Consider the following 15,646-nt stretch of genomic DNA (forward strand, 5'->3'; position numbering starts at 1 on the left):
TGCCACCTGGGAGATGGAGTTCGAAGTGGTAATCGGTCAGGTTTGCTGCCCAGGCTTCCGAAAAACTAAACTACAGATTTAAAATCTAATCTAAAATTATAAAATTATATATATAAAAACAATTAGAACCCAGTATGTTTCTAGAAACATGATGAAACGTGTTAAACTTTTGTTCGTGATCTTCTTTGAATGTTATAAAATAAATTGTAACAGGATGTGGATGGCAGCAATTTTTTTTTTTTATTATAGGCTACGTTTTGTTTATTATGGTGTAGTGAAAGAGGGGCAAATTATATTAAATTATTCTTCTGTCTTCTCCTTTATTTCAAGTTTTGTGATGTCATTGTTGTTTAATTGTTTTGTTTGGTCGATGAATTAAATTCACTTTTTTTTTTACTTTATAAAGACTTAGCAGCAGTAGGCCAAACACTACGCAGCAGTTAAAGGTTATATCGAAAGAAAAAACGGTCCAGAAAGTCTAGATTTTAAACTAAAAATCCTGTGAAAATGACGGATTTGTTTTACTGCTTGTGGCAAGTTGTTCAACAACATCCTCATAATACAGTTTTCACTTTTACATCACAAATGAGTGTCACTCCCAGAAAAACATTTATTTTAGTCTTCTGATGACAATTATTTAAAAATATGATTGAAGTAACAATAACAATGGGTATACCATGACTCTCTCGAGGTCCAGCATTGTGATACATTTAATATTTCTTTTGGATTTGTCTGTCTGGGCATTTTCTGTAGTCTTATTACATATAATCACTGTGATGTAAATAAAATATCTGATTGGGCTTCCAGTCTGTCGTCTCCAGCTTCCCAGTTTTTTTTCTGAATTAAAAGGCTCCCTGACCCAGTCTCCTTACCTTAGCCCACCTCTCACCCAATACGACCCGACATGAAACGCTACACTAATCCAATAAACTCTCTTAGCACTGATATGCTTGACAAAGGCCAGCTAGAGAAGTACACTGTGTTTGTTCCAGGGATTTTGGGGACTTGCCTGGTAGGTCCAGTTGGCTGCATCTGTAGATCCTGTTCATTAGTCTGCAGCCAAATGTGTTCTCTTCCGTTGCCATTTCGGAAAAAGCAAAGTCTGAGTGGCGACTTTGAAAAAAAAAAAGAAAACCTGGGGGAGCGAATCATTGAAATCTGACCCTGATCACAAATAAGGCAGAAACATATAAACTCTAGAGAAATCCAAAAAAGAAAACAGGCATCAAACATTGTGTTAGGTCTTTAATATTTTCAATATTTAGTTTTTTTGTTGTTTAGAAATATTGCACATGGTCAACATGCCTGCTTATGAGATACACTCACATCGCTCATCCTAAAATTCCTTCTCCAAAGTAAGGACAGTTTATTTTTAAGCACAATCATACAGTGTACACGCATACATGTGTGTGTGTGCACATATGTCTGTGTTGGTGTGTGTGCACGTGTGCATGTGATTGCACATGCATGCAGATGGACACTTAACAGCCCTAACCCCAGAGGTGAGAATTGATAGTCGTTGTATTACCTGTGTGTCTTTATATATATATTTATATATATATATATATCCTGAATATATATCGTGTATATATCCTGAATCAACTTGGTTCAATAACAGTCAAGATGGTGGACAAAATAGTCTTGGTGACTATAAAAATACTGTCTCTAGAGTAGAATATAGAATGTTGAATACAATGAAAAATATACTATTGATTATGTTGCTTAGTGGAGAAAGAACGAGAGGTTGGTCGTGTACACACACTACCTGCATGTGCTAAAACATTCACACACACCCAAACACAGACCTAAATGCACATATATGGAAATACCGGTATATATATTTTTGCACACATCCAACTGTATACAGAGAAACAAAAGAGATACCCATAATAATAACTACCCCACTCTTCACCGAGGAAGCAAAGAGCCAAAAAGTGCTATTCAAAAGTTGTCTTTGACTTTTAGTAAGTTAAACCCTCTATCTCTTCAACAAGAACAACAACTGTGTGATTCTTTTTTTTTTGTTTGTTTTATACCATAGTTAAAGATAGTATCACAACATCTCATTCCTCTCACTGACTGACTGCACTGGGTTTAATATCTATGGCACGGAGCCTTTCCCCCGGAAACAAAATAACCCACCCACTTCCAAAAAAGAAATGTCCTATTGCACCATTTGACGGGAAAGGATAAAGTGTCAAGAAGAGAGGGAAGAGGGGAGGGCTCCAGAGACTGCCCTCCAGGGCTGGTCTAGGATCTGCTTTCCCTGAACTAACCCTAACCAGAGCCATCCTGAGCTACATAGCGCTTGACCCGGGACCAGTGCTTAAGGGCACTTTCTAACAACACTTGAGGGGGTCGTAGAGACCCGATTGAGGTAAGGAAGGGAGGATGGACAGGACTGAGGAGAAATGACAGGAGAGGGAAAGAAAGGGAGGACCAGGGGAGGAAAAGAGGGGGTTGATAACATACGGAACAAGGTTATTATTTTTTCTACTAAAACAATCTCTAAAAACAATACTTTCCTGATTTAACTTGCGGCGGTCCCAGACGAGAGGGGCCGCACAAATTGTGCAAACACCTGAATTCTGCGTTTTTAACAAAACGACAAACACCCCTGCTCCCCCTCTTCTGTCTGGTGAGAAATCGTAGCAGAGAGAAGGGGGGAGGCTGGGTGGAGAACCGCCCCAGGTATGATTAAAAGTAGGGGCTGCCACCAACTGATTTGTCCCCTTCTTTGTCCAAAGTTTTTTTTTTCTTTTTTGTTGTGATTTTTTTTTTATGCTGGAGAAGAAACACAATAGAGCCACGAGAGAAAAACAGGCCACGGTAAAACTGGTTATTTCCACGGCAACGATAACGAGAGAAAGCAACATTATATCCACTGGGAGATTCAGAGAAGTTTGGTTAAAATTCTACTTTTTCACTCTCTTCTTGTCCTTATTCGCTATTATTATCTGTGTTCCTATAGTTGGAATATGAAACTCCCGTCCAATGAACATCATCCAGTTTCTTCTTCAGTGTTTTCCCTGCGCGCTCTGATGAGAGCCAGTCAGTGTCGAACTTTACGTTGAATCTTCAAAGCCTCACAACCATTAGTCTCTTTACATAATCTCTTTACGGAGCCTGTTCACACAGGTTTCGGGGAGGGCGCCCCGACAGACATACAGACATATATAATCAGCTCCCGCCAATGAGGACTCAGTCTTTCATAATGGCAATAACTGAAGGTGCAAATATTGGTCACACTACATCCCAACTCCTGCTCTTCCTTTTCTTTTCCAGGAGCGAATAGATTTCATGCGTTCAGCTTCTCTTCTCACTACAATCACTAAAAACTGTGCAGGCCGATGGCTTGGTCAGACCAGGGTTGACGATGTTTGTGTACAAGTGCTCACACTGCACAGATGTGTCCATGTTTGTGTGTCTGCGTGTAATGTACAGTATATTTATGTCTGTGTGTGCTGTCTGTCTTGCAGCATCGAGGGGCTGTGGAATATAAGTGGAGGTCGTTGGGGTTGTGTTTTGTGTCCCGACCACTGTGCTGAGGAGTGGAGGGGGCGAGAAGGAGGTCAAGTCAATGGCATCTGAGGGCTGGCTGGCTGGCTGGCAACAGCAAACTGCATCTGCACAATAAGTGACAAAGTGCCTTTGTGTGTCGTGGTCATTGGTGGCGGCCCTTGTGGACTTCCAACCAAGAGTAACAGTCTGATTTGGTAAGTGTGTGTGTGTATGTGTGTGTGTGTGTGTGTGCATGTGTGTATATCTGGGATCATGTGCATGCTGGAGATTACATATGCACCAGTGTGTGTGTGTGTGTGTGTGTGTGTGTGTGTGTATGTGCCAGAGATAGAGAGTGTGTGTTTGTGTCTTAAACTACAAACTACTGTACAAATGTGCTGAGAGCAGACCTGGGCAGAGTGTTAACTGAAAATATTCTTCATAATTGGAAAGAAAAAGAAAACTACGAGGAGCACTTGACTCATCAGGACTTGCATGTTGTTCATCCACTTCGAGGCTCTTCTTGAGTCGTGAATGTCTGATTAGACAAATCAAGCGCTACCTTGTGTAGTTTGAATATTAGTGACCATAGTCAAAGGACTTTTTTTTTTTTGCCCAGGTCTGGTGGAGATTTTAGTGCCAGTAGATCGGATCCCGCTGGAGAACTGGTGCAACACATACAAGAACATTCTGCGGGGATGACACACTCCCTTCTCTCTCTCGCTTCTTCCTTTTCTCAATTTCTCCACTTTTTTTTTTAAAACCCCTCCAGATTAAGATCCTTCGCTTTTTGGCTCCTCAGGGCTCCGGCCTTTGTCTCCATGCTGCTCCGCCCCTCCGTCCTCCCGGGTTGATTGATTGTAGGAGGAACTGTGGGGCGGGGCAGGGCTGGTTTCGGCTGGCACTCCGAGCTCGAAGGTTCCGGGTGTGGCCGTCTGCATGATCTTCTGACGGACCTCTCGGATCTTCAGCTGCAGACACACCTTGGTGGGGAAGGTGTCCGAGTAGCGTGCCTGGAAGGCCGCAGTGGCCTGAGCTGAAAGGAGAGAGAGAGAGAGAGAGAGAGAGAGAGAGAGAGAGAGAGAGAGAGAGAGAGAGAGAGAGCGAGAGAGAGAGAGAGGAAATAACTTATCAGCATACTTTTATAACACTTTAAAAATGTTTCCAAGTGTCCAAAGGTATAAATTATCAAGTTTTTCTGTTCAATAAAAATCAAAGATTTTATCTCTTGATGAGTAAGGCCCCGTTTCCAATTAGTACTTTTTTCTGAGCGCCAGCTTCTTTTTCCAATTTTTTTAAATAAGTAGAGAGCGTTTGGAAGAAGCGCAGCGCCCAGCGTATTTTTTTTTTTTTTGTGCAGCCACTCCGAGCGCTCAAGTTGACAAAATTGCTCAACTTTTCAGAACGGCACTTTTGATGTCGCCGGCGCTCTTTTCCTATTGTAAGATATTTCCTGTATTTTTGCTGCCTATGGATCGTGTCTTGTACCCTCCTCGCTCCGTGTCTGATCGGGTAAAAAACAATTTAAAATATAAAACGTAACAGAGCCTTGTCGGTCAAACAGCGGCTGTTGACAACAGACTGTTGTCATAGAGACAGGACGGATGTGCAGCGCTTTTCTTCTCAGCCAACAAACGCTTCATGCAAGTGCTCCAGAGCGAGCTTTTCTGCTAGGTGGACATGAGGCCGAAGTTCTTCCCACTGTCAAATCATTTACTTTCTACCTGAAGGAAAGAAGCCGTGCTCCTGAAACAGCTGCATGACCAGGGCCCGGCGCTGATCCAGAGTTCTACGCAGAGAAGAATAGGGGACCCGGTCTATATCTCCGAGAAGATCCTCTCCTTCAGTACCTGGTTAAAGAAAGAAAACGTCTCATTACTTTTAATACATATTCACGAGCTGTCCTGCAGCTATTGCACGCGGTGTACCTGGTCTGTCGAAGGTGAAGATCTCGCCCTCACACTTGGCTGCACTCTTCGGGGTGTTGGGCTCGGAGCTGCAGCTGGAGAGACGGCGAGTCTTCCTCCTTGGGGAGCTGGGCTCTTCTGCTGTCGGCTCCAGCTCTAAAAAAAACCAGGACATTTAAAGGGTTAAGGAAGGGAATGAGGATGAAAAGTGGAACCAGAAGAGTGTGAAACGATGGTGGAATGGGGCAGAGAGATGTTGTTGTGGAGAGGACAGTGGAGATATAATAATCCATGAGGGAGTAAAAGAAGGGAAGGAAGAATCAGAATGAGGCAGGGTGAAAAACATCCATGACAACATGAGAATGGGAGAAATTGAGTTTAAAAAGAGAAGGATAAGGTAAGTTAAAAAAAGAAGCAACTGCTTTACTTATAATTTCCACTGTAAATCACCATTTCCACCAAACACAGAGAGCATTTCATAGAATTGGTTTTGCTTTATTAGAGCGAAGGGATTAAGGATAGAAATGTACTAATTAAATTTTACATGCTATTTTGTCCCATTTGGCGCTCTGTACATAAAGCCACTGCAGCGTCTTCCTGCTGCAGCGATGGAACATAACGACACCACGGAGCTCAAAGTAATACGCGCCTCGTGTCCAACGGAATTAAAATATCACTGAAGCACTTTGAGTTTGAGCTACCACCTACGAGCTAATCATACAAACGCTTGATAATCAGACTGATGTCAGTGGGCAACCGCATCATCAGCGCAGGCCGAGCACTATTTTGGAGTGTGCAAAATCACCACAGACATGGAGCAAACATAGTGATGACACGGTGATGACTGATCCACCGTATATAATTACACTTAGAGGTAATGGAGCGATGCATTATTTTTGTTTGTTTGCACTTTATTGAAATGTGCTGCACATTCATGCACTCCTGCATGTTTCTGATCTAACATGGTTATCTTTCAAAACAATAAAAAATAAGCACTTTGAAACTGTCTCCTAGCTCCACGTCCTGGTTTCAGACCAATGCAGCACTTACCTGATTGATAAATCTAAAAGTCCAGATTATGAAGCACATTTCTTTACAATCATTTGACTCCCAAATCAAAACACTGGTGAGAGGACTTTAGCCTCTGTACATGGGGCGTGCAACATGACCGCTAGGCTATCGGTGCTCCCCCTGCGTTGCAACATTAATTTGAACTTAAAAACCTGTTTTGAAATGCAAAATTACAGAATTTCAAACATGCATTTAAAATCGAATAACCATGATTAACTTTTATATTCAGTGATAAATCCCGATTAAAACACTCCAGCAGCCCTAATTTTTTGCTTTTCATGCATTACTGATATGAAACTGTGTTTGCAATTAAATGAGCATTTTGACAACATTTTTGTGTTAAACTCAGGAGACTCATTTTGCTGAACAGCATGGGACTAATTTGCAGAGAGAGCAAGCTCTAATTCATGAGCTCAAATCTCCAGGGGCAAGGAGATGGTTGAGGGCGTTCGTTCTATATCACTTCAGGTATTTTGTTGAATCTAAGTGTGTGAGTCTCTCTCTCTCTGCCTCTCACCGGTGGAGTTGCGTCTCTTCCTGCGGTAGCTTCCCAGGATGGCTCGAGGTGAGGTGGCCAGACTCTGCAGAGTGGGCGAAGGAAGGACCTCCTCAGGGTTAAACTCTGGAAGCTCGGCAAAACGCTCCTCGAAGTACGTCTCAGACAAAACCCTGCACGCAGAGAACACAGCGGTCATTTCAATCTCTAGTCCATTAAACTGTTGGATGCAGTATCCAGGGATGTCCTCTGCATGTATACACATTTCTCATGCCTGAGGGCTGAGATCTGCCATGTGACCTCAACACCACTCCGCTGCTGTCTAAATAAAGAATATAAAGGGTGAGCACTCCACCCACTCACATCCAGTAGACAAAGAGCTTCCACCATCATTTCATAAAGTTGGGAGGTTTGGCCACGAACTAAAAATGGAGCTCGACGACACAATGTGTGAAAATCAGTGTTAAACCGAGTCAACAAATGAAGTCCTTTCCAGATTTGTGCGTCTCATCTTCAAGCTGCTTTCCACCACAATGACAGAAGACAAGCTACTGTTCAATGAGCCCTCTCAGCTTGAGAAGATGTAAACTGTTAAAATAGAGGGAACATTGTCTTACAATGACCGAGACAGAAGGATCAGCAGACTTGTGTTGTTTGAGTTTGGCACTGGTTCTACAAGAGAGAGAACTAAAGTCTGATCTCAGAGAAAGGCTCCGGAAAGACGAGATGGAGCTTCAACTAAACGCTCGAGTCTCATACTCACTTTCACTTCTCGTTTACACAATTAACCATTTCATGCTCACTCTGATTTCTTCCTTCAAACCAAAGAGAACATGAGAACTCCTAAAAAAAGGTTTGCACAGATTGTAATATTAATGACGCCTCCTGTGATTTAATGTGCTGCTTACTTGTCGAGAGAGTCAGGTGTCTTTTTGAGTGGTGGGGGTCTGAACTTGATCTTCTTTGAGGCAGAGGGGGGCTCTCTTTCCGAAGGGGGAGGTGGAGGGGGGTCCAAACCTGAGGTTGCTGGAGGAGTGGAACGAGGTCCAGCCTGGGAGAGAGAGAGAGAGAGAGAGAGAGAGAGAAAGAGAGAGAGAGAGATGGGTGAGATAACTCTTTAACCTAATAAAGACTCTCTGTAGTCAATGTCAGGTATCAAATGTTCTTTTCGACTCTTCTATTCCTCGATTTTTCCTTAAAGATATTTTAGTGAGCTGGTCTCCTTTCTCTGTTTTCTTGTATCAGTTCTCAGACCAGCTCTAAGTGGTTGAACAGACTGCTCTGATGTAAGTTATTAAAGTGTAAAAACAGGAAACTGGAAAAACAGAATTTCTTGCAAAGTTGTCGTTTGTAAAATATACAAAAGTTCTGATTCCCTTAGAGAATGTATTGATGAGCTCCTTAGATTGATGAATGTGGGGGTAAAGGATAAGCCGAAGACTTAAGCCACCCAGGCGCTGCCCCTGGATTTACAAACTGACACACTAATGTTACCTTGTCCAAATCAAATTGCACTGTTGATCATGGCGTTCTTTGATTTCACACTTTTTCACTGGCTTCACATGTCCATATTTCTGTACCAAAAACACTGGCACCAACTGCTAAGCAGTCAAAAAACATTTTTTTCCATCCGGGTGAAACACCTGACCAGTATCAAAGGTTCCTTCCTTATATAGATAACCGTCAATCACCCCGTGAGATCCTTTACTGCGGGGTTTGATCATAAAAGACTGAATGAACATCTCTTCTCACCTCTCTGCTGCTGTCCTCTCTGTCTGTCTCTGAGTTCTCTCGCTCCTTTTCCATCTCGCTGTTGTGTCCGTCTCTCAGATTTTCCTCTTTGATTTGCAGACAGACGTCCTCCTCTTTTTTAACTGCAACAGATACAGATGATTGTTTACTTAGATATAAGAGAACTGATCCACACAGATGACTAGTTGGCAAATATCTGATGATTCTGCAAAAAATGTCAAAGTAAAGGGCGATGAAGTGAGTGACAATCAATAAGTTGATACCAGTGCTGACATTTTATTTGGAGATTGGGGAAAATAAGACGAGATTCAAGCTGATTTTTGAGACTCTAAACCGAGAGTAACCAGTGGAGCTTTACCTGTTATCATGTTACTCATACAGGTGGCCAATGAGGAACTGAACGCGCAGCTCGTCAACCCCTTCAATCCGTCCTCAGTGTGACCATCTGATTGTCTCTCCTTCTTCACCTCCACCTTTGGCTGCAACTCCACTGCAACGTTAGGCTGAGGGGTCGTTGCAGGTGAGCCCTGGACTCCTGTTGCAGATGGGGAGGAGGGTTTTATCAGGTCCTGGGCCGGGGCGGCCACTGCAGTTGTAAGACCGCGAGAGACCGCGGACACCACACCAGTAGGCAGTGCAATGGTTGGTGCAGGATAGATGGCAGTAAGTACCTGAAGAAGAAGAAGAAGAAGAAAGCAAAGCAAGGATGTCAGGAGAGGAGACAACATGTGGGTAATATGTGGCAGAAGGGCTTTCCTGGGTTGTTTTGAGGTGTAACATACAGACGGATAAAAAAGTGGAAACAGCTTTAAAGGTCACATATTATTCAAAATACACTTCACCATGTTTCTCTAAAACTAATATGTGTCTCTAGTCTGTCTACAAACCCCCCATTGACGAGAAAAGTCCATCCTCTCTGTCTTTTAACCTGCTCCACTTTTCAGAAAATGTGTGCTCAAACAGGCCGTTAGGAGATTTTCCCTTCATGACATCACAAAGGGCAGTAGCCCCTCCCCCAGGTGGGTGACACTCCCACAGCTAGGTGTTTGTTCTGCCCTCTGAGTCTGCCTTCTCACAGTAAACAATAGGACATGGTGAGAGAAAGCCAGAGCCAACCCAAGCCCTTCCAGAGAGGGGCGTGGTCAAACACAGCTCATTTACATATTTAAAGGTACAGACACAGAAACAGCCTGTTCTGAGCAGGGCTGAAATAGAGGGGTTTATAGACATGATCAAATACAGGATCAGAGTGGATTTAGAACAAGAAACTTCACACACATGTTTTGGGGAGCTCTGAGACTTATTTAAACTGGTTGAAGAGGAGGAGAATATGTTACCTTTAAAGGATAGAATTTAAGCTAAAGTCCAGACCTCTGAAAGTGAAATTCAATATATTGATTTCTTGTAGAGTAAAAAAAAGAATCTGTGTGCTTTAAATGAACCCAATAGTTTCAAAATGTTACCACAAAATGCAAAGTCTTCAAGTGACGTCCAATGTGTTTCTCTTGTGTGTTTACTGCAGTTTCCCTGAAGTCTCAAAACAAATGTAGTGATGATTTGTTGAAACCAGAATGCTATATCTAGCACCTTTGAGCCAGCTGCCTTTTCAAATCAAACACTTTTTTTTTTCTCGCACTGAACTTTTGATTGGGTTTAATTAATTCATAAATCTTTATATAAATCATAGACACTTTTGTGCAATCATGAAATTAAAACTGAAAAGTAAAAGAATCACATATTAATTAAATGGTAATGCGCAGCAGGGACTTCATTAACCTTCATGTCTACAAATGATCTTTTGAAGCAAATAAACCCTGATGAAAAGGCAGACTGCTTTTAATATGCCTCTCGTTAAACGCTTCTTTTGACGTGAAAGATTTAAAATTTTTGACCACACACCTACACACTGGGCTTTAAAAGTATATTTACCTGACGCACAGCGGTTCCTGAGGCCTGACCTGGAGGGGTCTGTGATTGACAGCTCAGGGGCGGGGCGGGTGCTAGGAGTGGTGGTTGACCAACAATCGGCTGAACCATGGTCTGCCCAGGAGGGGCGACGGCAGCGAAGCCAAGAGTGGCCAGAGATGATGGGAGATAGGCGGGGCCTTGGGTGGGTGTGGCCTGCTGTGGTAATGCTGTTGTAACTCCAGGGCCAGACTGGACGTAAGAGATCCTACAGAAAAGAGAGGTGAGCGTCAGTAACAGTAACTGAACGGAGCAGCTCTACGGCGACAACACAAATATTAAACAAATACAAAAAACTGATCATGATATATCGTTAAAATCCGGAACAAAAGTCACAGCGCTGTATAAGATGCAGTCTGATTTTGGAGATCTCCCAGAGAGAGAAAAAAAGGTTTAAACTGTTTCCTTTGTGTTCACGTTCGCACTCCTACTAGCTACGGTACGATAGTTGAGCTCTCAGCCGACGGTGAAAGTTGTGATGTACAGACCCTCGTCCATAGAGCCGTGCTGAACACCTCCGCTGGTCGCTCCTTGTCTTTAATTAAGGAGTATTTCAATCAAACCAGCACTCCACAAGCTTCAACCACCGTTTGCTTTAAATGCACCATTATGACCTCATGACGGAGGAAAGACAGTAAAAAAGTGGCGCCGCCAGCCTCGTCAGCATCGCCATGTTTCCCTGCACAGCTTGCAATACTAAAAGAATGGGAGTGAATTAAACTGGTATATTGGTCGCACTGGTTTATAGGACGCAACAACGTGTAAAAATAGGTATCATAAGTGTGTCTTATGGGCTGGATTTCACGTTACTCATTACATTTGAAAAATCAACTATCTAACTGATTTTTCTGGCTATCATTTTCTGTTAAATTTATTATTTAAGTACTTAAAAAAACATTTTAGAAACAGGAAGTTGTTCAGTTTAAGATTATAGAAAACTAGAGAAAAACTCAAATCAACAGCGTATGAAACGAGATGAAACAAGTGGATCTGGGGCGTTTTTCTGGGTGGTCTGGGGCGACATAGTAATTATGGAAACTGTGGTTGGTTCACACTCAGTCAACGGACCGATTTAATTAAACTCTCATGATTTCAGCTTTCAAAATCAAATCAAAATAAGCATCAGTGCACACACAGCTCACATGAATGACAACACAGACACAGTACAAAAACAAACCACACACACACACACACACACGTATTGTCTGAACTTGAAGTATAATTCATGTTACCGGCTGAAATCTTTTATTGCTGCTCCACTGAAGAATGTGAATCAGTCGCTGAGGAAAATAAAAGCAGGTACACGCTGCTGTCTTTCAGGTGTTCGGCCTGCGTTACTGACCTGGTGGGTGGAGAGGTCAGGAGAACGGTCTGTGGAGGCGTGGCACCGGGAGCCATCACCGTTGCCACAGAAACAGGAAAGGGGCTCCCAGGATGCACTGCTGCTGCTGCTGCTGCTGCTGCTGCTGCACCACCAGGATGAACGCTGGTCTGGACCACAGGCATGGGAGCTATCTGGATAATCTTCAGGGGAGGAGACAACATCACAAAGAAAGGATTTTATCATCGATCAGCTAAAAAATACACGCATCTGATTATGAAACACTTATAAGTTAGGTGTATACCAAATGTTTTATGGTCTTTAGAAGAATTCTAGCTCTTCTAGTCCTCTGCACAGATGCGGCAAAGCCTTTGAGCTCAAACGTCTACATTTTGTGATTACATTTGAAAAAAATATTCACAAGGAATGTCATGCAGCAACCAACTGTTATTAGAATAATTAGAAAAAAGGTTGAAACGAGGGCTGCACTGGGTCAAAACATGTGGAGGGACAAAAAGAAGCAGGAAATCCTCACATTCAAGACGGCAGAACAGCCAATATTTAACATTTTGCTTGAAAAATTTACCTAAGTGATTCATCTTTTTTAAAAGTAGTGATGCTCTTTTATTTGTCGAACAGTCCAAACCTCTAAATTATTCACTTTGGACAATATCAAAGGGAAAGAGGAAGCAAATCACTGCATTTTCAAAAAGCTTGAAGAACACAAAATTTACATTTTCCCCCCCAAAAAAACGACTTTCAAGATAACACTACAAACAAATTAATGTTCTGCCTTCTGAATGCATTTAACAGTTTCAGCATCACACACAAGTTTTCAGTCCTTTAGACTTTTCTCTCTATGATTTTTTTAAGGTGATCTCCGCATCCAGCTGCATCGTCAGACCGATCCACACATATATAACGACGCAGCACATGAGCACAGAGCAGACTTCCTCCTAATGTTCTTTTCACCACCCAGACTCTCTGTAGCCCACTTTGTACTCTCCAGGAACATGTGTCGTCTCCGTCTACTTTACTTGCTGCTGCTGATGTTCAGGATCTAACTACTTTGCCGCCTGTCAGCAACCGGGGGGGGGGGGGGGGGGGGGGGGTCTATTTATCTGTAACCGCTGTTGACACTTGTTTCGGTGAACGCGTTGACATTCTTACCTTGTTTCCTGTCGCGGTGCCGTTCTGCACAGGAAGGGGCGGAGCAACCAGGGAGATGGAAGGATGAGGAGGAGTAGACCCTGTTCTGACTGTTGCCATGGGAACCAACATCTTGCTCTGCAAGACGGGCGACTGGGTTTGGACTAATGAGTGAGAAGAGCATATAGAGAGAGAGGGAGAGAGGGAGAGAGAGAGAGAGAGAGAGAAATTAAAAAACACCCAGCTTGAGAAACAGATGAATCGAGCCAAAATAAGAGAGGTGAAGAAGACACAGGAGCGACTGGTGGGCGGAGACGCTCTGAGAGAGAAAGGACATTTCAGACTGTTAATAGTGAAATTTCTAGCTGATAACAGGTTGGAACAATGTTCTGTTGCTTCTGACTCTTATGAATAGAGAGTGATTAAGGCCTGGGTGGGCGGCAGGCATTCATACTCATGTCAACAGTGTTTCTCCTGTCAATCATTTTTCTCCCGTTTATGTAAGCCAATCAAATCTATTTTAAGTGCTTCCTGTGGATGTGATTATTTTGGGGAAAAAAATCAAAAATCAAAGCAGTGTTTCTTTTTTCTTTTAGTTTTTAGAAGGCCAGTGTAAACATTAAGATTCAAATTTAGCTTTTTTTCTTTTAAGCTCAGCCAGTCGTTGCTCGCTGTCTCACCTCTGGTCCCAGGGCTGACTGACGCAACTCTGATCCCCGCCCCCGAGTGCACGCCATTGGCCAGGGCAGTATTGGTGGGCAGGGAGATAATTTGCTGGTGGGTGAGTTGAGGTGAGGAGGGGCTCTCTGTTGGCAGGATGTACTGGACCTGAGCTAGAGGCTTGAGGCTGGCGGGAGGTGTGTGATAGGAGGTGGCAGTAGTTGGGGGGAGAACAGGAAGCGGGGGCTGCGGGGTGAGAAGCTGTATTGGTTGGGCAGCAGGAAAGGGCCCACTGAGAACTAGGCTAGTGACCAGGCCGCTGCTGCCCACAGGGGTTACACTGACTTGACCAGGAGAGGAGGATGAGGACAGGTACCCACCCCCTGTGGCGCCTGGCAGCTGCTGAGTCCCGCCTCCTCCAATCAGGAGAGCGGTTTTCTTGTCCTGGGGCAGAGAGGTGAGGGGGACGGCTCCTTCCACCGACTTGCTGGCGATGGGAATTGGTGTGCTGGCGATTGGTCTTACCACATTGGTCACCATAGTGGGGGCCATGCGGACAGGGCCGAGGACCTGGGTCAAACCGGACTGAGCGAAAGTGAGGGGTGGCTGGACGCCAGGTGTCGAGGCAGCCATGGACAGAGAGGAGACAATTTTCCCACCTCCTTCTCCTCCCCCTGCTGCTGTCTCCTCTCTCCTGGATCCTCCCTCGCTCCCCTCTTCTCCTCCATGTGCACCTCTCTTTCTCTTCCTCTCAGATCCCTCCTCGGCACCACCACCGCCTCCTCCCCCTCCGCCGTTCCCTTTAGATGAGGTGGAGTCAGAGTGAGGGATGGAGGGAGAGGAAGAGGGGAGCGAGGAGCGAGCCGCTGGCTGGAAGCCATGCTGCAGGGAAGAGAGAGAGAGAGAGAGAGAGAGAGAGAGAGAGAAAGAGATCAAAGCCGGGAAAGTTACTTATGTAAACTTCTTCTCATCTTTGTGAGCACACAAGTCTCTCAACTTATAGGAACTCTTTGGGTTTTTAAAGTTTGCTGGGAAAAATGAATTCAGAAAGACAAAAGCTTAAATTAAAGCACCAACGATACGACGCCTTACATGCAGGATTAAGTGAAAGTCTTCAAGGCTCGACCATGAAAAATCTAACTGCATCGACACTTAACCTAAACGGCTAGATTCAGTTTTGAATGAGTAGAAAATGTATTTACGGTGTAGCGTGATGTAGAGACTATATACAGGTAAGAAAAAAAGTCATGGATAAAAACAAAGATACCAATAAAAACAATCAGCTCAGCCCAGCTGGGCGAACCTGAGAACATATAGGCTGTGCACGGGGTATCCTGTTGGCCATTTATATTATCCTTTATACTGTACACACTCAGTTTCACCAAGCTCAAAGTAAACTCCAATAAATATATAGCATGGATCCATTGTGTCCTGTGGCCACTCCAGGTACTGCAGCAAAAACTCCCCTGCATTTTCTTCAAAGGCCGTTTTTATAAAACAGCTGTCTGTGTTTACAGGAAATCTTACACTGTAAAAAAATGTTGATTCTTCTTCTTTTTATCATGAATACTTAAACTAAATGCATAGAGGTTATACATTTGTAAAAATGTTCTCACACTGAAGCAAGCAGTTTAAAATCTGTGAGAGAAACACTACAGCTCAGATTCATTGGGCTGCAAACTTCAGGAGTTCACCTAGAAGTCACAGACTTTTCTGGCATTACCTAGTGGACTGAACAGGAGCCATCTTTGGGTCTTTTCTCCAGGTTTTATTAATTCATCCACGGTGGATAGTAGTCCGTGTTATTGATAATTAGTGCAGCTA

The 15,646-nt window shown here is 43.5% G+C and overlaps 1 protein-coding gene across 1 annotated transcript in view; it reads right to left on the minus strand.

The window, feature by feature from the left end:
• Positions 1–1,230: 1,230 nt before the first annotated feature.
• Positions 1,231–15,646, minus strand: part of cica (capicua transcriptional repressor a) — a 41,561-nt gene continuing 27,145 nt past the window's right edge. The window contains exons 12-22 of the mRNA XM_061060301.1: positions 13,843–14,704; positions 13,184–13,326; positions 12,035–12,216; positions 10,657–10,900; positions 9,086–9,398; positions 8,728–8,849; positions 7,884–8,026; positions 6,997–7,148; positions 5,430–5,564; positions 5,226–5,351; positions 1,231–4,537 (exon numbers count right to left, since the gene is read on the minus strand). Of these exons, the coding sequence (XP_060916284.1) occupies positions 4,275–4,537; positions 5,226–5,351; positions 5,430–5,564; positions 6,997–7,148; positions 7,884–8,026; positions 8,728–8,849; positions 9,086–9,398; positions 10,657–10,900; positions 12,035–12,216; positions 13,184–13,326; positions 13,843–14,704 (2,685 nt within the window). The 3' untranslated portion in view covers positions 1,231–4,274. The remainder of the gene's footprint in view (positions 4,538–5,225; positions 5,352–5,429; positions 5,565–6,996; positions 7,149–7,883; positions 8,027–8,727; positions 8,850–9,085; positions 9,399–10,656; positions 10,901–12,034; positions 12,217–13,183; positions 13,327–13,842; positions 14,705–15,646) is intronic.

This window comes from Labrus mixtus, chromosome 16, assembly GCF_963584025.1.
Source record: "Labrus mixtus chromosome 16, fLabMix1.1, whole genome shotgun sequence".
NCBI lineage: Eukaryota > Metazoa > Chordata > Actinopteri > Labriformes > Labridae > Labrus > Labrus mixtus.